Source organism: Dryobates pubescens, chromosome 1 (assembly GCF_014839835.1).
Source record: "Dryobates pubescens isolate bDryPub1 chromosome 1, bDryPub1.pri, whole genome shotgun sequence".
NCBI classification, from domain to species: Eukaryota; Metazoa; Chordata; class Aves; order Piciformes; family Picidae; genus Dryobates; species Dryobates pubescens.
The window spans coordinates 10,000,001-10,023,625 of record NC_071612.1 but is presented as its reverse complement, the minus strand read 5'-3'; the positions used below and the strand labels follow the sequence as shown (position 1 = coordinate 10,023,625).

The following is a 23,625-nucleotide window of genomic DNA, read 5'->3' as shown; positions in this document are numbered from 1 at the left end:
TTCCCCCCCCGCCCCCGACTTGGAAATACACATTGCCTTCCCTAATGCAGTTTATAAAATTGCCACACTGATGTTTAAAGATACAAACTGACCACATATGGAAGAGTTAAGATTAGTTTTTTCAAAAGGAAAAATTGTGCAAGGTGGATTTGTTAAGAGCAACTGGATTAAATGCTGTTCCCAGTAATTCCAGTGATGATAACTACCCTTTCATTTGTCTTAGGAGAAAAAGAGCAATAAAGCTTACACTTCAGCAGCAGGTTTAAGCAAGTTTCACAGCAACTGGAGATATTTGATCTATGGAAATAACATCAAGGACTATATCCTCCATGAAGTGTCTCATTCAGACTTTGAAAACCAACACTCAATGCCTAAAATCATGCCTAGAAATAGTGCAAAAAGAGAAGAACAAACTTACTCAAGTTGTGATTGTCTTTCTTTTGCCTCTCCTTGGCCAACGCTCTCGCTTCTGACTCTGTAGGAAAAATACATGCTGTGCATGTGAATGAAGGAATTAGAATTAAAGTCATTCAAACACAACATTTCAGTCTGTGAAACATTTGTGCAGGAAGCCTGACTGATATTTGTCAAACAAATTATTACACCCATTCCAACGGGGGAGAAGAGCCTGTACAGTGAGGGGTGACTGCCAAAACAAGGCTGGCGTTGAACTTCACCCCTACGCCCGCGGAGCATCTTTTCCCACTCTGACTTCCACGACAAGAATGTTTCCCATGGAGGCCCTGATTCAGCAAGGTATTTGAGGACAACAGAACTGCTGAAATCAAACATACCTTCTCCTACATTCACAGAGAGCTGGCAAGGCTGACGTAGCACAGAGAAGCTGAACCAGAGGAACAGCATGCTTATGGCATTGCTGCCTGCACAGGATGGGAAGCGCCTGGGAGTCAGAGGCTCTACTCACCAGAATTAATGCTACATCCTTTTGTGGTACATGCCTGCCCTTCAGCACCAGGCTCACCACATAACTTAAGTGACCTATTAAGAACAATGCACTTTTTCCAGCTACGCTAACTGTTTTTGTATGAAAAAAGATGAAAGATCCAAGGCCTTTATTAGCAATGATGTTAGAAAACAACGAGAACCAAAAAGAAAATCAAAATAATGACAACCATGCTGCACATCATCTCCTCCATTCAGAGCTGCACTTGACCTTGCTCCACCCATTTATGACCAGACTTCAGCATGTAAGACTTTAGACTTCAGCATGACTAAATTATTTTCAGTTCTTGTCTGATATTAAGCTTCCTCAGCAATTTTAAGTATCTCCTTCTCTGGAGATTTTCAAAACCTGCCTGGACATATTCCTGTGTGACCTATTCCAGGTGATCCTTCTCCAGCAGAAGGGTTGAACTAGATGACCTTTCAAGGTCCTTCATGTTCTGTAATTTTCATGTTTGCTCCACTCCTTCTAATTTTTTGGGAAAGGTGAGGCCATTGCTCCTTGCTCTGTTACATTTAAATTACAAAACCAGCACGCACCATTATAGTACCACAGTAAGTCAGTGAGGAGGAATGGATGTATGATCTGTTATCACAACTTCCATTACAGAAACAAACTTGTTGGAGTCACTGAGGGGTTTTCTTTGCTGCATTATTTCATTTTTAAGGAATAAGGATTATGTCCCACTCAATTCAAAGTAACAGGTGCTAAGTGTTTCCCTTGGAGTCTGGAAGCTTACTACTTTGTTGCTTAAAATACAGAGCTACCTCAACATTACATGTAGTATAATATGAGATACCCCTCCCTATGCTAGGCTTCCAAAGGACTCTCCAAAGAGTTCAAAAGATCATTGTATGTTATAATTGAATTTGGACTTACTCTGACACTTCCTTATAAAAGGAAGCTATGAGGAGTTTTAATGCTAAAACAGATAGAAACTACACTCCTGGGTGAAAAGGATTCCCATTAAATGCTACAGCTAAGAACTCACAGCCATCAACATCAAACACTGGGATAATAGATTTGATTTTCTGATGGGTTCTTCATCTTCATTGTTTATAGAGTAGCACGAAGAAAAGTTTATGGCAAATGCTAGACTTGTACATTGCAAGTTCTGTGTAGCCTAGCTCCAACTGAAGAATCAGGAAATAGAGAAGAAAGACTCCTGTCTGCGATAACATGCTGATTTTAAAATCACAGGCTGTCAGAACGCACAGCAGTTGTGCTTTTTACACAAAGCCTTGGCCAGATCAATGTCAAAGTGACTGTTGTTAAATTGGAGTTTAACTCCTAAACCCCTCCTAAATTACATGCAATCTGCTAGCACGCATTTTGAACTGAAAAAGCACTCACAAAGTGGGTTTGTGTACAGGTGAATGTAGCATATACACATTTAACTTAGTTCAGGTCTGTTTTGAGGTACTATGCACTTCCATAGGACCACTTCACTCATTGATTTTCTCTCATTCTCTTTCTGCCTTCTTTGCCTGAAGTCTTATCAACCAACTGTAATGAATCCACTAGCCTGGACTTCTGCTAAGCTGGGACATTTAGTTTGCAGACTACAGCCACCTGCAGACCTCTTAACTTTCTATAACTGGGGCAATGAAACTGTCTGCAATGAAGGACTTGGAGTGGTTTTCATCCCCTCCCACTCTCCTCTTAAGACAGTTCCATTGCTGTTCTTTTTCCAGTGGCCACAAAATCGCTGTGCAGTTTGTGTGTCTTAATTGGATGCCAAACTCAAATTTTGTGCAGTCATATAAATGTAAGTATCTGCCAGCTCAGGGATGTGGCATTTCCTCCTGAGAAGCTGACTCCTGGGCTATTAAAACTGCTCTACTTAAACTAATTCCTGCCTAGAACCTGCTTTGCAACTGAGTCAGCCGGTGAGTTTTCACAACAGAAACCCAAAAGGATGACAGAGAAGAAACAAATTATGCCTCTACCATACTGCATGCAGTGTGACTCTGTTGGGATTAAGAAGAGACATTTCTGGGTGTTAACATAATTTTGTCATCAGTTCTAGTCTGGATCTCTATTTGTTCATCCTGTAAACAAGCTTGTCGTGTATACTGTAACCTACACATGGTTACACATCCTTTCAACTAAAGCAAAACAGCAAAAATAAATGCTTGAAAACATGAATCTTCTTATTTTTGCACTCAAACATGTGATTGAGAGAAAGATGCTTTCAATGTCCCCCTTCCCCACTCTTGCCTTCCAGTGCTTATTTGGAGCACTGCTGGGGGGAATCAAGATGACAACAAATTTACAGGATACTTCATCTCAAATTAAGAGACATATCCTGTTCTCTAGTGCCTAATTTTACATTGTAGAGGATCTACATGTCCAGATTTTACTTTACAACAAGTAATTTGCTTATCACTGCCCTGCCTACTACAGCAAAGCCTGAACATGTAGCAATTCATTGACACAAATGCCACTGAGACTCCAGATGTGAAGTTGTTGAAGTTTGGTGTTGATAGAGCAAACACTAACCTCAACTAGCAAGCAGCTCTGCAAGAGGTGCAGGGAAGCTTCCTGTGTCACAATGCTTTTAATATGAGGATTTGTAACAACCAGGGACTATATTTGAACTTGTCACAGTGAACACACTAGCACTAAGGGCTACTACTTCTGCTAAAACATGGTCTGCAATGCAAAAAGTAACTATCCATATATGCTTTTTCATAAGGAAAATTATGTCCAATATCACCTGAATTCAAACAATGGTACTATTGCTCCAAGGTGCTATTTCAGACATATTTACCTGTGAGCTCCCTTTTTATATTAGGAAGATTAGCTGGACACGAGTTGCTGATGTTTAGTCCTGGAGGAGGCATGCTTTGGTTGCCATACAGGTCAATTAAATTGCCAGACACAGGCAACTGGAAAAGATAAACAAGAAAAAAGATTATTTGATTTGCCTTTATGACAGGCTTTGTACAGAAGAACAGAGTTAAGACCTGCTAAGAAACCTGAGCTCTTTCTATGTACAGAGTGTGCAGTAAGGACAGCAGAAGTCACAGATACTCACAGGCATGAGGAATAAAAAAAGGCTACACTGGGAAAATTCTGTCCTTCCTCCTCAAGAACACACAGAAGTAGTAACATGCTGACAATACTGCCCTATTGTGGGTCCTTACCTTTCAGTTACAAGTATTACATCTGTGGCTCCTTCACTTCTCTTACAACATCTGAGCCTACGAAAATCTCTTGGAGGAAGCCTCCATTTTTCCAGGAATATGTGAAAGAAAGTATTCAGCAAGTTGTGGCATACTTGAGGAAGAACACTATATTGATCAGTCACATTTTTCAAGGGATTTGAAACCTACCTACACAGGAAACACTAAAATTTACTTTAACTGGTTTTTCATCTTATGTAACATGAACAAGGTAGAAGAGGAGGAGGAAGATTATTCTTACCTTAAGTTTCCTCAATTACTTGTTCATTCTGCTATTCTTGTTTAGCTATGTTTAAACAAGAAAATTTATGCAGCAATAAGGCAGTATTCCAATGAGGCTTATCAAAGCTATCCCTTGGAAATTGAAAGGTATTTAAAGAAGTTTACATTTATCCTGAGTGGATTATTTTACCTGTCTCCTTTTTGTTTTCAATTATGTTTTGAATAGACAGGCATAAAACACACTGATATCTTATCTGAGTGGCAATATTTCTTATCATCCTTGCTGAAAAGAAAACCAATCCCTCCAAGACACTGATCCTGCAGAGATTAGAGTATTAACTTTACACCCATGGAAATAATTCTCTTGAATACAATAGAGTGAGTCACAGCCTGGACTGTTAAACTCCTGCTGATAGTCCCTGCCAGACTGAGACCTAAGAACATTTCTCTGCCATTTGGAGCAAGCAAAGTTGATATGCACCCACTGAAGTACCACTAGCCAGAAGCCATGCTGATGCTTGTTTTGAACAGACAGTGGCCAACAAAATCCCCTCACTCAATCTTTAAGTGACAGAGAAAAAAAACTTAAGTGAAGTCTCACCAGGATGCACCCACAATCTCAACTGCAATATATAGATATAAAAGAATTAAAAAAGGGAACATTTACAAAGCAGTTGAGATCACAGCTGTCCATCACAGCTTTTGCTCCCAGTTGTGACCTTCCCACATTAATGTCAGGGTGACTACTTGCTCTCACTGCTCTACAAGGCTGATTCTTTATCTTCTGGCCCCTCAAACGCATCCATGACACTGGCAGAGCAGTAGCGTCATCCAGCCTTCTGACTTGGATGGGCTTTTTCTATTCATGCTTTTAAGCATGGAGAAAGTACAAAGACCTTGTTTGTAGCTCAGGGACTTGAAGTTCAAAACCAGACATGCGAAATCTAATTAGGAATTTCAGGGGGTTGGGGTGGGGAAATAAATTTTCTTTCTCATCAGAAATCCAGAGGCTAACATCTCAAAGCCTGAGCGAAGCAGCTGGGTTATAATGACACATTGAGAACAGTTAAGGTCATCAAGCTACCTTCCTACTACAAGGTGGACCTTGATTATTACAAGTCTTTTCTTTCAAAAGATGTCAGCACTGCCAGATTTCCAAACAGGCCCCGTGTAAGCAATCCTCACAAAAGGCAGGCACAGCAGCTGCTGAATGTGCACGCTGAAGTCCTACAGAAGTTGCAAGCGCCAGAGGAACCCAACCAAGAGCTGTGCTACAACCAAAGTACAAGCATTGCTGAAGCAGCATTAGCTAAATAAAGGATGATGAAGGCAAGAATTTGCACAGCTGCTAAACCTTTGAGGTTGCATGTACACATGAATGCTTATCAAGGAAATTTACATTGGAGATGCCAACAGCCTCAGTTTACATCAGTGATCCATAAGCAAAGAGACTGATCAGCTTCTTTCTTTGATTACTTTTCCCAGCAAGCTGAACTCCAGAGGTCAAATCTTGTTAAAATTTTTTACTAGGAGTGTTGACTGCACACATGGTCCATACTCATTATTAGTGTTTGTGAAGCCTCTGAGAAGCCTCTTCTCCACGGTGACTGTAATTCCCATTTTTGGGACTAACTTCATACAATTCCTTTCAGATGAAAAAACCAAAGTGCAAATATACCAAATAAGGCAAAATTCAGCTTTCCTATCATTTTGCATTTGCCTTTCTTTTTTTTTTTTTAACTGCTTTTATATAAGAGAAATATGGTAATTGTTAGATGAGGCCTTGAGCAGCCAAGTCTAGTTGAGACTTGTCCCCATCCATGGGAGGGAGGTGGGAGTAGGTGATCTCTGAGGTCCCTTCCAACCTGAGCCATTCTATGAGTTAGGTCACTCAGGCTCTGCATTAAAATCACTGAGACATCAGCTGTGTGACCAATGAGACTTTCTGAGCTATCAGTACACATTGGAGTGGATTCTTTTCCCCAGCTCATGCAGCCTACAACGTATTGCATTGTTCCCTTCCTACAAGCAAACACTCAGCAACAACCCCTGAAATAAGACTCCTCTCTCCTCAGAGTTTAACTTGCACAGGAAAGTCATGTCTAGAAGTGGAGCTGCACGTACTCACAAAGTCTTCCATATTAAGACTCTTGCTAGAACTGATTAGTTGAATTAGTTCTCATCTCAACCTGGCAACAAGAGTACTTTACACAGTACCCAGCAATCCAATTATTAGGTCATATCTAAAGAGAAAACCCTCTCAGCAAACTAGTGACTATTTCACGATCCTGTTCAGCACAGAAGCAAAGCCAGCTCGCTTGTGACCCAAAGTTTACAAACACTTCCCCAAGCAGTTGATTGCAACGAGCCCTTTTCAATTAAGAGGTACTTGCAAACCACCTCCCTCAGCTCACTCTGCACAGAAATCTCTGATTTTGCTTATCAATTAAGTACTGTTACCAAATGTAACAAACTGCTCCTTTTGTCCTTTGTTGGTTAGGGAACAATAGCAGCCTTTGTCATACTCCCAGCACTGCTATTTATAGGTTGCCTCTCTAAAGAGACCATTTCCTCTGTTGATTTCTTCCACCTCTACTTAGCTCAGTCTACAGACACGAATTCTTTATTAGCAAAATGTTGCATGCTGTAAGTGCTAAATCCTGCTCCAAAAGAGAAATGTCTGTTAGATCAGGTTAATTTTTTTCCCAAACCAATTGCTTGGGACCATGGTTCACTTTCCAACTCTTCAGGGCTGGCATCAGGTTAATTCAGAGACTGAAACATGCTCTTTACCTCCAAAAACTTAAATGTCTCAGTAAAGAAGTCTTAATTCTACTACTTCATATGCTTATTTTACAAAGTTCATTACTTGTAGACTTAGTGCTTACACGTATGTTTTAGTCAAACTTGTCAGCGTTAGGTTAATAATCTCAATGATCTTAAAGGTCTTCTCCAGCCTAGGCAACTCTGTGACACAGTGGGCAAACTCTGAAGTTTCACAGCAGATGTGGATCAGTCTTTACCACACAGCAAGCATGAGGGATGGAGAGTGCCCTAAATAATGACTACATAGCCTCTTTGCACCAAAGAGGCCAGGGAATCATTATGTCCTTGCCTGGAAGCAAAGAGCTAGGGAAAGAAAAGCACAAAGAAGTGCAAGTTCCCTCTAATTTAATGGGTTCTAATCCAATGGAATTTCAGAGAAAAGACTCCAGAAGAACTTGATCCCTCAACTACAAAGAGTAACTAACTTGAAAACTCTCTTTTTCATGGTTTTTTACATTTTCCTTTCAAATTCCAGGACGGATGTACTTTTCAAATCACTTTAGATAAAAGAGAAATTCATTCTTACTGGTAGGACTCCACAATTTATTTCTCCCTCTACTGAAAGTGCACTATTTAGCAAGGGATGCTGGTGGGTGGATTCCTGTGGCATGTACCACGTCTCCAAGAGGGCTGTGGGAATTCTGTGGGAGCGCAGGACTAGGTTAATATGACATCAGATGGCTATGGCCAGCAAATGCAAACCTATGCTACAAACCCAATGCTATATGGTAAGCTGTGCATTTTGGCACCAGATTAAAAAGACAGATGCCAGCCCTGGCAGAAATTTGCTCAGCCAGATCTAACAGCATTTGAGCCTAAGGCAAAAAATTTACTGGAGCTACACTCCACAAAAGATGAAAATAAGATTATGCCAGAAGTACGATTAGATTAATGCTCAGAGCAATGTGAACCAGCAAACACAAACAGCAGCTCAGAAGTAACCTGTGCTTTCCCCCTTGCTCACCAACTTCCACATCTCTGTGTTCTTGCCTTTTGTCACAGATTTCCTACATTACCCTCCTCTGTTCAGCACTTAAACTTCTTTATTCTCTCTCGTTTGCTGGGAAGGGTAGTTTTCACATTTTGTTTTCCTCCCCCTAAATTTAGTAACATCTTTGCTACCATCTAGCTAGGGACTTCCCTCCACTTGAAATCAGGTTAAGCTTAAAGCCATGATGTTAGAGCTAAGAATTACACTGGACTGGGATGCTAACACATCTTTTACTGTGCCATAACATTTCTTACTTGAATGCAAGATACAGGAACCTGGGGCACTAGAGGTTCCTTCCAGGCTTTCTGAAGCCAAGCATAATGCTCACGGTGACCTTTAATACTGATGGGTACAGGCTCATTTCTGTTGCCCAGTTCCCTCTTCTGTTACAGTCCTCTCATGGACTAAGCTGACTTTGAAACAAGAGAAGTATTCCTTCAACCTGACTCTAGCTTGAGATTTTGAATTAATACTTTTCATTACAAGCTCTTCCAAGAAAAAACAATTACACTCTACATAATAGAGTACACTCTACATAATAGGAAAGAAGTCCTGCTACAGTTTTGTGCTCTCTCAAGGAAAGACAATCAGGGTTAAGAGGGAAACCAGAAGGAAAGGACCACTGTACCGTATTTGCCATTTGTAGCGCTGGATCCATCAAGCCAAGGATTTCTTCATTGTAACTTGACTCCAGACTAATTATGTCATCTATCACGTCATCCATCTGCAGCAGAAAAGGTGGACAAGGAAACACGTCACAGTTACTAAAACTGTTATGATACAGAGGTCTGACAAAGCACTCTGGCTCTCTGCAGCATGGGCCCAAGCAGAAGTGCCTGCGCAGTTCTGCCACAGTCCAAATCCATCTCTCAGCCATGACTCCTGTTACTCAGCCAGGACAGTTAAGTAATGATAAAGCTGAGGCTTCACAGTCTAATCCAATCCTCACACCAGCAGATACCCTGCACTACCTACACAGTTCCTCCAAGGAACTGCAGAGACTATAACTCCTTGCAGAACAAGCTACTGATGATGCGACACCCTCTCCCCCATGCAGCACTGTCTCCTTCCTTCTTCTAGTTGTTGGGGCAAAACCTCCATGCAGATAGTAATGCCCAAACTCCTGACATCTTGCAAGGGAATGAAAAGGCTTGTTTCTGGTTGACAGGTTGCCCACTCAGTAACAGAATCATTGGATTCAAGCCCTTCATACACTCTCCCAGAAAGTACCACCCAAAAGCAGCTTGGAAATTATTTTAGCTGGTACAAGCCATATTATTTATAGAGCTGAGCTGCAAGATGTCTCTGTAAGCTCCTGTGTGGTCAGGAGAAACAGAGCCTTCCAAAGCACCTATGCAGGTGCTCTGAATTGTCCTACAGAACTGAGTATTTCCCTCTTGCCCACTATAAAAAAACGAGACGCTTAATTGACAGTCTTCTACAAATTCAAAGCATGAAGCTGATGGCAGAAACAGCAGTGTATGGGACTCTGTATCAGCTCAAGAAAGTGGTATCAGAACAAATTACATTGACTGGAAGTGAGGGCAAGAAAGGAACTTGAAATCTTGTTACTAGAAATAAAATCCCTCTTAGTTAAAAAAAAAAAAGGTAATTTATAAAACAAAATTAAAGGATGACTATTGAGGGTGAACTACCACAGAGGGACTGAAGCCTTCTCATATCACTTTGTAAATCTGATTGTGATCATCGTAGATATGTAGACTTAGAAACTATCAGGAGAAGAACACATGCATGCAGTCTTGGGGAAACTGCATTAGAAGAGATTTCCTGAAACGAGGCCTTAAAGCATGGCTGAGATGTTGTTCTGCTATAGTGTTACAGTGCCAGAAAAGCACTAACCCTCTTTGGGTGTCTTCATGCACTTTTGACATCAATGCTAATAAACAAGGTTGTTGGTTTGTTCCTTAAATGCATCTTATATTCAACTTCTTAAGGACACAGTGGGGCAAGTCTATTCTTCAACGTAACTTCAAAGAAACATGCTCATGAGAAAGGGGACCTGTGCTCCAGCTCCTGTGTCATCCAGTACCTGCATGCATGATGCTCGTGAGTGTGTATTCAGAGCCGGGCACTCACTCTCAACCCTGCTTTGCTCTTCAAATTTATAAAATCCCTGCAGAAATAAAAAAGAAAAGAAAAGAAAGAAAAGAAAAAAAGAAAAGAAAAGAAAAGAAAAGAAAAAAAAAGAGAAGCAAAGCATGGATCTGAGTTCATGGCACAGTCTCAGTCCCAAAAGGAGCACGATTGAAACAGTGTCATGCATACATGTGCCTGATGACACAGCAAAGCGAAGCTGTAAATATGTTGAGGGGGGGAAAAATAAAATTAAAAAATTAGGTACAACTGGGATGATAGGATGGAACTATTTGATGTTCATTTCTATTAAAGCCATGGAGCACAAGTCATTTCTCTTTCCTGTGCAAAATAGGTTTTGTAATAACTGTTTCTTGGAGTTGCATAATGTTTCCCTCCGAGTGCGTCTGCGGCAAAAATCTGGCACAAAGGCTTGAGCGGGGAGGATGAAGGGACACGAGGAGCTCTACAATTGTCTCCCATTTGTCAAGTTACAAAATTATTGACATGATTCTCACACTTGTTGACATCCTACAAATCATCTTCCTTCAGCACCTGAGCACACATGTCACATCCAACTAAGTTTTTGCCAGCAAAGATTAAGACAAGGTTGCAAAGGACTTCCAGGCAAAGGCTACTGAAGTGTTATACTTGCAGCACTGACCTCATCATGAAACAGCAATCAGTAACATTTTGGGGTGTGTAAACTGGGATAATCTGGCCTTCCAGCTAGGCAAGAGACTTGCTCAAACTTTACTGTAAAAATATCTAAAATATCAAAAGAAATTATCAAAAAGCTTTTGTGTTTTTCAGTTATTTTTGCTATGCTCTTTGCTCTTCCTACACTTAATGAGCCATAAATAACATTATTCCAGAAAGCTACAGCTTACAAAACTGCTTTGTACTCTCCAAAGGTCAATTATTCACTGCATGCATCAAGCAAGAAGGAAAAATGAGCAACAACAGAAAAAAAAAGGTTTAATAAGCATAAACTACTAAAATAATTCAAAGAAGAGGACGTTAGAGGGACGTCATTCTTCTGTCAAAATGTTCTATGCAAGTATATATTCATCAGGCAGACCTAGATGTACAAGTTGCATTTTCAAAGTGCACAGTTCAGGAAAGAAGAGAAAAGTAACATCTTAATAATGAGCAAATGTGGTTTAAAGCAGAGAGCAAGCAGGCTGCAATTCCATCGTGCTGAAGACCATGCATTACCTCTTTCTCACAGTTGGAGTTAAGGGTGAGCATAGCCATCGGGCTGTTGGGCGCGCTGCTTCCAGTTCCAGGTGGCATGACATGATCACCGGGCTGGTTCGGACATGGCAAGCTCAGGGCTTGGTTGGCATGTTTATTTGCCAGAGTGGTAGAGAGGTACTGCTTTACCTGCTGCCTCTGGGCTTGCTGAATGTGATACTTGGTTGGATTCTCAAGGTGAGTCTGCACCTGTAAGACAAAAATTGAGGAGTGTTTTATCCATTTGAGCTCTACACTTGTGACACATAAACCAGCTAAGTATTTGACTTAAACTCAGCAGCTCCAAGGAAGTCAAAAGCACTTCACTAGTTCATATTTGGTGGCAAGAAATCTATTTGAACTTATGTTCCAATAACTGACTTAGTAAAACAACAACTTCCACTTATTTTTCCACCACATAAGGTTTCTCACTTCAGGCCAACATTCGGGTTTCGGCGTTCATGAGATCCTCCAGAACAGACAGCTCTGCATTTCAGACCTTCAGCTGCACCACATTTCATTATCACTAAAACATGGAGAAACAAGTTGTACTGCAGGATTCATTTTACTTGTTAGTAGCTATCATTTAAAACCACGTAGTGTATTGCTGTCCTTTATCAGAGGTCAAGTAACAGAGGTTTGTTGTGGTGTTTTTCCGGTTTTAGTAACTTGGGTTCCTCAAGTAACACATTGGTTAAAAAGCAAAGGAATACACCTTTTTCTTTTTGCCTACAATTTTTTTCTAGCTCAGATATATGTCCTAAATCCTATATAAATAAGACAGCCTGTTTATAAACACATCATGCAAATAAGATGCAAGAAGAGAAGTGTTTCAGTTCAGATCAATCACTGTCCTCAGCAACCGCTATTTTTGTAAGACAAGCTTTTCAGTACTTAGAAATTTTTATATATATATATATATATATTTTATTTTTTTTTAAACCCCACACCAAACCAGTTTTGCACATCCCAAACAAGACAATTTTTTTCCACACAAAACTTTCACCACATCCTGGAAATTTTGTCACCTTCCTGTGATCGCTAACATTTTTATCGGAAGGTAGAAAACAAACTCAAACAGAACAACACCCTAAGACCTTTCTCTTTTGTTTTAAACCAGTTCCATGAGAGTCACTTCTTGCTGTTACAAGTGACCACATACATCCCCCACTTATTTTTCTGGAAGAAATTAACTAAAGCACACTAGATACCAGCAGAAAGGATTTCCTGTAGGCTGTAAGCCTTCTTAGCAACAGGTTTTAAAATAAATCTGCAACAACTCACCTGATAATGATTATACTCAAGCATTTCCAGCATACTACTAATGGGTTGCAAGAGAAGCAGTTGCAATATCCCTTGCTCTTTTGCTGCTCCAGTTTGAGAGATTCCCGTATGGAAACACCATAAACAAGCTACAGCAGAAGAAACTGGAATGCCGCTGCTCAGACTTGGAGTGACCTACGGCAATTAGCCACGCATGTGGAGAAGCAAACAGTTCACACAGGGGCTCTTCTTGGAAGCTAAGCAAGTTTAGCCCTAAATATTGGTATTATTTTTTTTTTCCTCCCCAGCTTTGACATCACACTTTTGCATAAGCATAAAAGGACCTTTTAAGTGATGGGCTATCAAAGTCAGATTGACAGTTTGCTCAAGGCTAACTCGCTATTCATCTTTCGTTCCAGTCCTACCAATATAGACAATGGTATTTTTCTTTGGCAGTAAGGTCAGAAGTTTTTAAGTACAGAGTAAGAAATAACAGAAATAACCAATGCCCTACCAGCCTAACACACATCTTCTGGAAGTGGGGTGCACTGGATAAACCCATGGGGTTACACAGACCTATCATTGGCTTCTGACTGCAGCAGTCCACCACCCTACCTCCCATGTCCACCCATGACTGAATATGAAGGTCTTGAAAAAGGTCTTTCAAGACCTCAGCCTCCCTGGTGCTTCAAAGCCCATCAATTCTGTCTCAATCTACCACTGGAAGAAGTTTTCCAGGTCAGCAATGGTTGACAATGGGCTAAAGCATGTTCCAAACACTTATCTGCTCTTGTCACGGTACTGTGCACAGTCCTACACCATCCAGAACTTACTTTTTCCTTTCCACCCACTCCTCGATAAGAGCCAGTACTCAAGCACAGGCATCAAAAGCTGCTCAGCTTGCCTTATTTTCCAAGGGCTCTGCTGCACAAGGAAGCACGCTTAAGAGAGTGTTTCTAGAGAGTTTAATCTGATTTGTTGCAGTAAATGGCAAGACAACACAATAGAGAAGTCTGCTGTGATAAGTACAGCACTTGCTTTGCCAGTCCCAAACTGCATTATCAATCTTCTTATCACCAGCCTAAGAGTTCGGCTACCCAGATAAATCTATTTTCACTTAAATTTTCATCTTCCAAGCAGATAAAAGTTATCAGTAAACCAGTTATTTTCCTAGCACTTATCTTTGAGTATGTTATTTTAAAAACAAGCTCTACTTGTCCATCAGAATTTGCCCATTCCTTTTGCTCTGCAGGCATAAGAAATCATGGCTGTTCTATGTGGACCCTGCCAAGGCAACCGGATGGAGCAAAGCCTCTTTGATCTGCACCCATCTCCTACCCATTCTTCAGGCTCGCAGGAGAGAGAGACAAGCAAAATTCCAAGATTTACATCTCAGCTGTGCATCATCAATTATTATATAACTGAGATCCATGGGGCTGTTTAGTCTTGAGAAGACTGAGAGGGGATCTCATCAATGTGTATAAATATCCGAGGGGTGGGTGTCAAGCGGAGGGGGACAAGCTCTTTTTGGTGGCACACAGTCTTGTAATAAGACAAGAAACAACAGGTTCAAACTTGAACATAGAAGATTTCACCTCAACATGAGGGGAAACTTCTTTACAGTGAGGGTGATGGAGCACTGGAACAGGCTGCCCAGGGAGGCTGTGGAGTCTCCTTCTCTGGAGACTTTCAAAACCCACCTGGATGTATTTCTGCACAGACTACCCTAAGTGATCCTGCTTTGGCAGGGGTTTTGGACCCGGTGATCTCTTCAGGTCCCTTCCAACCTCTAATACACTGTGATATAATCAATGAATTGAACAGACCCCACTCCATGTCAACTTTTGAAACATGTTCTGCTTAATTGACATGGAATTCTTGTTGGAAAAACACAGATTTATTTCCACAAGAACATGCTTTCCTCAAGACTTTGTTGTATTATGTTAGAATAGTTTGTGTTACTTTGCTACTTCAGAATTTTTTGTTTGTTTGTTTTCAATGGAGCATGTTGCTCTCAATATGCCAGGAATGGTAGGAGAAAGTTGTGAATGTTAAACAAAGGAATGTATTATTTCTCTAACTTTTAAAGTTGCTGATTTCTACTTAATACAAAAGAGTAATTATTCACTGAGAATTTTAATCTTGTTGAGAAGTGTGTCCTCTTTGGTACAGGGCAGCAGATATTAGAAGTTACTGTCTGGCTGACAGAAAATGGTCTGTCCTTCTGGAAGTATTCTGAACAGTTAGCCACTAGACCACGTTTTCACATAAAGTCAGCCCTAGCCACACTTGGGCAACAAGTGATTTCAAGGAGATTCATTTACTGCCAGGTCTCTGGGCTTCAAATCAACAGTAATGGAAAGATGCTCTACTGCATTTACAGAAAATAATCTACCAGAAGAACTACAGTCACTATATACTAGATAAACTCACCTTCTCACACAAATCCAGTAGTGAACCCAAAGAACATAGAGAACCATCTTTTCTGTCATTAAATGGCTCCACAAGTATACAAAGGTGAGATTCAGGCCCTGAACACTTCCTGTTAATGCACACAGCTGCTCAAATCTACTTTCACATTTGAATACAAGAACATATAATTAGCCTCCAAATAAGGAAGAATAAGACTTAACTATTCCCACCCTACATGTGATTACAACAAAGACACGTGCACCCACAGGATGGAAACAGCTTCAGACATGTTCTTTCTTGGACAGACACACCAGTTTCGACTAACATTGCTGTAGTCAAGTGTGAGGCACAACAGACTACAGAGAGAAGGCATCTGAAAACTTCAGTTTGATTCTTTGTTGTGTCACTTAATGCCTTATGAGCTCCACCACTGAAATCTGATGGGGCAATCTTCATACACTCAGTGCTCTCTGGTGAGACTAACTCTTTGTCCTCTTCTGCAGCCTCTACATCAAAGAGCACTCATCTGCCTGCTTGGGCAAATATCCCAAGATGTACCAGTCACGGTCAGTCTGTAGATAAGCTGCAAAGCAGTCTTGCTTTATTTTTGACAAAATATCTCACTAGCAAAGAGCTGAAAAGCAAACCGTAAATCCAAGTTCCACTGCCCTGAAATTTAAACCATGAATAAAAGCTTTGACTTAAAATTAAGATCTAATTTTGGTCCTTAGCCCTTTCTTGACTTTGGGGTTGAAGAATAGTTCCTCTTGTTCTTCCAAATTCACAAGACACAGAGTTCAAGATGACATTTACTGGTTTGGATACACTCCTCTAGACATGTATCTGAATGGGGACAGATGTGCAAGGAAAACTAACTTGAAATGGAACCCTCTGGATCTGCTAATGTCTAACCTAAACCTCTCCTGGTGTAACTGGATGCTATTTCCTCTTGTCCGAGTAGTTGTGACTTGTGAAAAGAGACTCATACCCACCTCTCCATAACCTCCTTTCAGGTATTTATAGAAATCAATAGTGTCTCTCCTCAGCCTCTGGGAATCTCACCCCAAGCTTTGCTGTCTCATACCTTTGCTGATCTTGACATCTGACTGCTAATTCCAGTACATACATCCAGTTCAAGTATCTGAGCAGGCAAAAAAAAGGGTTTCTGAGAAGTTGCCTGCCTTCTTCCACATCACAGAAACAAGATAAGCACAGAGCAGATTTTTTTGGGTCTAGCATCGAACAAACAAACATTTCATCAATGGCTTTCACTGGCTTTAGGCATACACATTGTATCAGCGGGGATTTCAGGTGTACTTCAGACTACATTCTTCAAGATCCTTATATTACATCACACATCAGTGACAGGACTCCTGAGTAGACCCACATGCTTCCTTCAACTTGAAAAACTAAAAAGGTTTCCCGTTAAGGTGATCAGGAGCTCAGGAATTTAAACACAAAGCACAGCTGTGTGCTTAAGCACAAACATACAGCTCAAATTGTTCCTCTGGACGAAGCCAACTCAAGCAACTGAAACAACACTTCCAATACTTGCTCCTTCTGTCAAGTCTTGCTGGGACTCACTTGATTTACCAGTAACATGCTAATGAGAACAAGAATTTGGAACAGTGACAACAGAGCAATACACCCCTGCTCCACATGTGTGTGCACAGACCAGATCCCTCTTGCAGACGGGTACAGAAAAGTTCACTCTTGGTGTCGTAGTTTGGGCTGGGTGCCCTCTGCTACAGGGGTGTTTCCTGTGTCCAGAAGTCCATCCCAGTGGGGGGACTCAGGAAGTTAGGTATTTCTACCATAATCCCTTGCACCACTATAAATTTTGCGGTGGGGTCTGGCACTTCCTCTTTCCTTCCCTCTCCGAGACTTGGTAACTGGGGGAGAGATCTCCCGGCCATGGGCCTGGTTGGGCCCAAGGCCACAGGGGGATGGGCAGTCTCAGGCCTGGCCAGCTGAGACTAGCCCAGCAGAGGGAGGGGGAAGAAGGAGCCCTGGGGGTTTTGGATGCACCCTCAGGTGGGGATGGGATCTTTCTTTGTCACTGCGCTTTGGGTTTTCTGTAACATTCACTGCTTTCTATTTAAACTTTCATCACTTTTGCAATCCGTTTGTCTGAGTCGTTATTTCTGCCTGTGGTGGGGAGGGGGTCTGCCCCAACCCATTACACTTGGGCACACACAAGGCATGGAAGCCCATCAGCTTAGCCAACGTGTCTTGCACAGTTTAATCCAGAAAGCAAATGGCTAATCATGAAAATGACAGTGAAGAAGAAAAAATTAATAATCATTAATTAGCTGTGTTTTTTCTACTAATCATCCTGCAGGAAAACTTTAAGTTCATGGCATTATTTAGGTAGGAAAAACCTTTACGATCAACTCCAACCATAGTCAGAGGCTGATTGATTGCTGCAGGATCAATCTTTGACCCACCAGTACTTCTGGATGAAAGCAACAAGGCTAAATTAGTTGGCTTTTGTTATTTATACACTTAAGAATTTGTCCATGCACTGGATTGATTTGTTTGAAACGGGTACCAGCAGGAAGCAAGCACAAAACCAACATATCTTGTGTTAAGAATATTTTTTCAAGATGCAATGCCACTTACTGGTTTTGCCATCTCAGTTACTGCTTAAAATCACAGTGTGTTACTTGTCACATCTCCAAGCACCACTACATTCAAAGTTCACTTGCCATCCAGAGAGAAATAGGCAAAAATAAATTATCTGTTTCACTGAGATCACAGAATAGTGCTGTATGAACAGTGTTAGGTGCTGCATTGCAGAAAACAAAACACCCAAAACCCAAACACATAAAAAAAGAAAGAAATCAAAACAACAATAAAATCCTATCCTGAAACACTTAAGTTACAAAACTGAAGAACTAAACAGTTGGTTCCCTCATGATCTTTCCTGTAACTACTGGACAATTCAAATACCATTTCATTGCCAAACCTTCTGCAGATATCCAGACTACTACTGGTTTACTCATGTTCCCACAACTTTCGCGTGAACTGATGAAAAGGCAATGAGGCCAAGAAGAAAAAACATCAGGATCAAAACATGAAATGAATGAGGCAAACAAAGCCACATTTGAAACACAAACATAAGAGAAGGACTTGTCCGCCCTGAATACAACCACCAAGTCCTGCTTCAGGAAGCTCCACCTGCAGAGGTTTCCTTGCCCCCAGAACCAGCCACCTGCTGTTGCCAAGGAATTCCTTCACCACCTCCTGATCTTTCTCACCTTTCATCTTCCCTTTTCTTTCATGGCAAATACCACACCTCCATCTCTCTCATCCATTCTGCAAAGGCCACCACTTCCGAGCATCTGGTCATCCCCACACTGGGAACTCACCGTGGGTCCTGACCAGAACTAGCTTTGTATTCAGCATCTGCAACACTCAGGCTAAGCTGCTCAGAGTTCTCCTCCTCTTTGTTTCATCTTACGGAGCACAACACCTGTTTCCTAGTGAAAAATGAATTGCTAGAATGAGGACATGGAGTTCAGCAGTGGAGACAGCAGGCCTGTGTGTGCAAAGATGAAGATGTCCCAAATCCTCTGTTTGTGCAACACAGATGACGAAAGGCCATTACAATGCCAGAAGCTGTTGGCTTCACAGTATCACTAAGGTTGGAAGGGACCTCAAAGATCATCAAGTCCAACCTGTCACCACAGACCTCATGACTAGACCACGGCACCAAGTGCCACGTCCAATCCCCTCTTGAACACCTCCAGGGACAGTGACTCCACCACCTCCCTGGGCAGCACATTCCAATGACGAATGACTCTCTCAGTGAAGAACTTTCTGCTCACCTCGAGCCTAAACTTCCCCTGGCACAGCTTGAGACTGTGACCCCTTGTTCTGGTGCTGGTTGCCTGGGAGAGAGACCAACCCCTTCCTGGCTACAACCACCTTTCAGGTAGTTGTAGAGGGCAATGAGGTCACCCCTAAGCCTCCTCTTCTCCAGGCTAAACAATCCCAGCTCCCTCAGCCTCTCCTCACAGGGCTTGTGCTCAAGGCCTCTCACCAGTCTTTTTGCCCTTCTCTGGACATGTTCAAGTGTCTCGATGTCCTTCTTAAACTGAGGGGCCCAGAACTGGACACAGTACTCAAGGTGCGGCCTAACCAATGCAGAGTACAGGGGCACAATAACTTCCCTTCTCTAGCCCCAACAAGCTGGGAAGGAGCATATTCTCATTCCCAAAACCACACACAAGGAGATTCTTCTCTCTGAAAGAATCTGAACTTTTCTGTCAAAGCAAAGCCAAACCACCTCAGTCAAGCAGCGATAGGCTTAGGCATGGGGACATACTAGACATTTTACAGAGGATGGCTACCCAAGGAGGGGGAGAAGGCTTTTTCCCCAGCTCCATTTTTTCTATTTTTTTTCTTTTTTTTTTTTTCTTTTTTTTCTTTTTTTTTTTTTTTTAATTAAAAAGATCATTTGTTTCAAGTAAATTGCCTTAGGACTCCCAGTTTATAATTACAAATAATATACTTTGGGGTCAGTTTTCTCAGCTCAATAGAACTTTTTGTTGCTTAGACAGCTAAATGTCATGGGATTTTTAAGAAAGGTTAAAAGTCTGTGTCATTTAACAATTAATGGCACCCAAAGGAAAACGATACAAAACCACATCCACTGAAGTGTTTTGCAAGGCCTGCAGACTTCAGTTGGGTCTACAGCAGCAGAGAGCCTGTTCAACATGCTCATCCAGAGCTTCAAAGCTGCTTTTTAAAGTTGCTTCAGCCCACTGCTTTCAAGGATAAAAACCCAACAGCAGTAGCCACAAATTGTTTTCTAGGACTTTCAATGAAAAGAGAAAGTTGTATAAATAGGTGTTTATCCTTTAAGCTAAGGTAACAAAACAAATAATCTAAGGAGAATGACATGAGAAAGACAATCAATCAGTGCCTCCTGCATTAAGAGTGATTCATTCTCCTTCAGCTTTCTACTCCAGATTCAAGATTCTCCAAGTCATATTCACCACAGCTCAATCCATCAACTCTGAAAATCCTAAAGACCATCAAAAAACCCTTCAATTATTTCATTAAATCATTGATCATGGGTTTCACTGCGATGTCAGAGAGAGTCCAACTTGGAGCAAACCAAATAACCAGCCAGACAATGGTTTAACTCATTCCCAAAGACATTTTCCCACATGCTGCATTCAAACATTAAGCAACAGCGTCACATTTTTCCCCCTAAGGATGTCAGTGGCCTGATGTAGCTTCACATGAAAAGTCCAGCCCCGTTGCTTTCTGAAACCTTTCAAGTCCTCCAAGACAGAACAGCTACATCATTTGAAATGTAATCAAAATAAATTGATTGGGCTGTGATATATCATTTCCCATAGGGCAACAGTCAATTTAGTAATAGATAAACCCATTCAGTAACCCCTCCAGCTGCCATTCTCCCCTTCCCCTCTGTCTTTTCCTGAACATATTTGCTCCCCTGAGTACACAATCCAGGAAGAGTGGCCAGAAGAACACTGACCAGAAAGCCCAAGAGCAGGAGAATGATAAAGAGTTAAATTGTGTTGACTGTAGAATGACATATTTGAAACTTTAGGAAGAAGTTTTTCCCCATGAGGGTGGTGAGACACTGGAACAGGTTGCCCAGGGAAGTAGTGGAAGCCTCATCCCCGGAGATTTTTAAGGCCAGACTGGATGTGGCTCTGAGCATCCTGATCTAGTGTGAGGGGTCCCTGCCCATGGCAGGGGGGTTGAAACTAGATGATCCTTGAGGTCTCTTCCAACCCTAACAATTCTATGATTCTATATTGATTCCAGCATTTTATCTTAGAACACAGCAATGAAACAATAACAGTTAGCACAATAAAACTCCCTGGTTACTTAAATCATCCAAAAGACATCCTCTGAACTTGCAAACCAAGGCAGGTACAAGAGAGTTATTTAAGATCTAGCATCATCACTGCAATCTAAGTAGATCCAATAGTCATCCTGAAGCACAAAGAGTTATGAAGAAGAAAAGGCACATTGTACAGCATGAACGTGGCTTATACAACCAGGGGTTGTTTTGCCCATCACCAAAAATTCCTCTGCATAACGTGACTTGTACATCCAAGGGAAAGACATGAAGCAGACAAAAAGAACAAAGTTTTTGTGGATTACTATTTAAAAACTGTGCTTTAGCTACAGAAGCACATGACAACAGCATCTAAGGAAATGAAAGAGAAGTTAGCCAAATCTGCGTAAGGCGACAGGAATTGATGCAATTTGCAGGTTCAAGGCATGCTCGCTGCCAATCCACAAGCATGGCTTTCAGAGAGGATTCAGTCCTTTGAACTCTTCCCTTTTACTTATCTATTTGGTTAGGAAACCATCACTTCAGATGTTTGCTCCCCCCAATGCACATGCCATAAATTTTATACTTTATACAGTTACTGAGAGGATACCAAAAAAGCACTGCAACATTTTGGGACAGACAAGTAATTGACTCCATAAAATGCTAGGCACAAATCTTTTGCTATGATTTCACCTACCCCAGGTGCTTCAGAGCGTAAATGTTTTATGACTAAGAGGCAACAATATCAGCCACACAACTGCATCTGACATGCAAGCTTGAATTATGGCACTGTCACAATAAAAAGCACCTGATATTTATGTCCACTTCCGCCATCTTCCTCGCTCCTAAGGAAGCTGGGCAGCACTTTCATCAGCACAGGAAGGTTTGAGATTGCTCACAGTAGGACAGAAAGGACTCCCCCTTACAGGAACTGTCAGCGATCGACACAAAGTTGTATCCAAAAAGCTCTCTTGCAAGAGCTGGCATAGAGATGTGAACTCAAGAGGGAGCAGAGTCATAGCATCACAAACATTTTGGCTGCCTGAGAGCCCAAACCCAGTGCAGATGGTCTGAAGCCACCTCTGCTCTCACCTCCCCCTTACAAAGCCTTTCCACAGCCCAAGCACAAATATCCCTCCTTCCTACAGCCCAAGCAACATCAACACAAGATTTACCAGACCACTCTAACACAGTTCACTATCTATGTGAGTGAGTCACACTGGAGAAGTAAAACTACTTGTCCAACCTTATCTTCCTCCTAAGGCTGTCAAGCACGGCATTGGCCAGTGGCAGCTTTGACTTTCAGTCTCATATTTAGAGCCTGAGCAAGACTATCTGTTGCATTTCACAGAGGTTACTAATCCAGGCATCATTCCAGCCCTCAGTAACCCCTGCTAGACCTGCACAACAGAGTGTTTCACTTCCAGGTCTCTCTGCTTCTTCAATGACTGCACTCTACTGCATCTGCCATGTCAGAGAAGAGATGCAGAGCCTTGACAGCTCAGACTACTACTTAAATCACATCAACCTTCACATATCTACGGGATTCAAAGATTCTGGGTATATTTCTAGAGCCCACACCCAACACAGTACGGACTTCACTATACAAAAGGAGAAACCTGAGTTTTTCCACAAGTCCTGCAATGCCCTGAGGAGAGTTTCCACAGCATCCTTCTTCACACCTGGCCTTGCTCAGGTTGCTCATTATGGCTCATTAGTCAAATGTGAAGAGCACAAATGGGACCAATGGAAAAAAAAGTAACACCTTTCAGAGAAAATGAATGAAGGAGAAAACAGAAACTAGTTTTATACAAAATGCTGAGTATACAATAACCAGAGCTAAGCTTAAAACACAGCACATGCTGACTTGAAAATAAACCCCCTTGTTACCAACTTCCCAGAGATGCAGAGCTAGCCACACACAGAATGGGACAGGTTGTTTGCTTGTTCAGACTGAAATAAAATTCAAGAAGCTTCAGGTCTCCATGACGGTTGGACCAAATGATCTTGAAGGTCTTCTCCAATCAAAATAAGTCAGTGATTCTGTTCAGTGATTCATTCTACCCAACAATTCTATATTCAATGATTGGAGCAGGCTGGCAGACCCAGGGTGGTTCAGCCAGGAGAAAAGACTGAGAGGGGGATCTTACTAATGTTTATAAATATCTAAAGGGTAGTGGGCAAGAAGAAGGGGCCAGGCTCTTTTCAATGATGTCCTGTGATAGGACAAGGGGCAAAGGACAAAAATTGGAACACAGGAAGTTCCACCTCAACGTGAGGAGAAACTTCTTTACGGTGAGGGTGCTGGAGCCCTAGAGTAGGCTTGCCCAGAGAGGTTGTGGAGTCTCCTTCTCTGGAGACTTTCAAGACCCACCCAGATGTGTTCCTGTGTGACCTGCCCTAGGTGATGCTGCTTTGGCAGGGGGTTGGACTTGACATCTATCAGTCCCTTCCAATCCCTAACATTCTATGATTCTATGGGTGAGGAAATCTCTCATGTGCAAGCATGCACCATGAGAGTTTTAAGGGTTAAGGCAGGAAATATCCCAAAGGTTGCTCTAAACCATTCTAGGAGATAATCTCTAAGGTCCCTTCCAACCTATAC

At 41.7% G+C, this 23,625-nt stretch overlaps 1 protein-coding gene across 9 annotated transcripts in view; it reads right to left on the bottom strand.

Moving 5' to 3' along the window:
- Positions 1-23,625, bottom strand: part of MITF (melanocyte inducing transcription factor) — a 108,009-nt gene that overhangs the window by 5,027 nt on the left and 79,357 nt on the right. For 3 of the 9 annotated variants that reach the window (XM_054161254.1, XM_054161280.1, XM_054161287.1), the window contains exons 3-7: positions 11,504-11,731; positions 10,242-10,325; positions 8,820-8,915; positions 3,738-3,855; positions 419-493 (exon numbers count right to left, since the gene is read on the bottom strand). In XM_054161254.1, the coding sequence (XP_054017229.1) occupies positions 419-493; positions 3,738-3,855; positions 8,820-8,915; positions 10,242-10,325; positions 11,504-11,731 (601 nt within the window). Of the gene's footprint in view, positions 1-418; positions 494-3,737; positions 3,856-8,819; positions 8,916-10,241; positions 10,326-11,503; positions 11,732-12,805; positions 13,067-23,625 lie in introns of those variants that run through there. The other 6 variants (XM_054161292.1, XM_009909119.2, XM_054161261.1 and 3 more) reach the window with 6 other exon arrangements.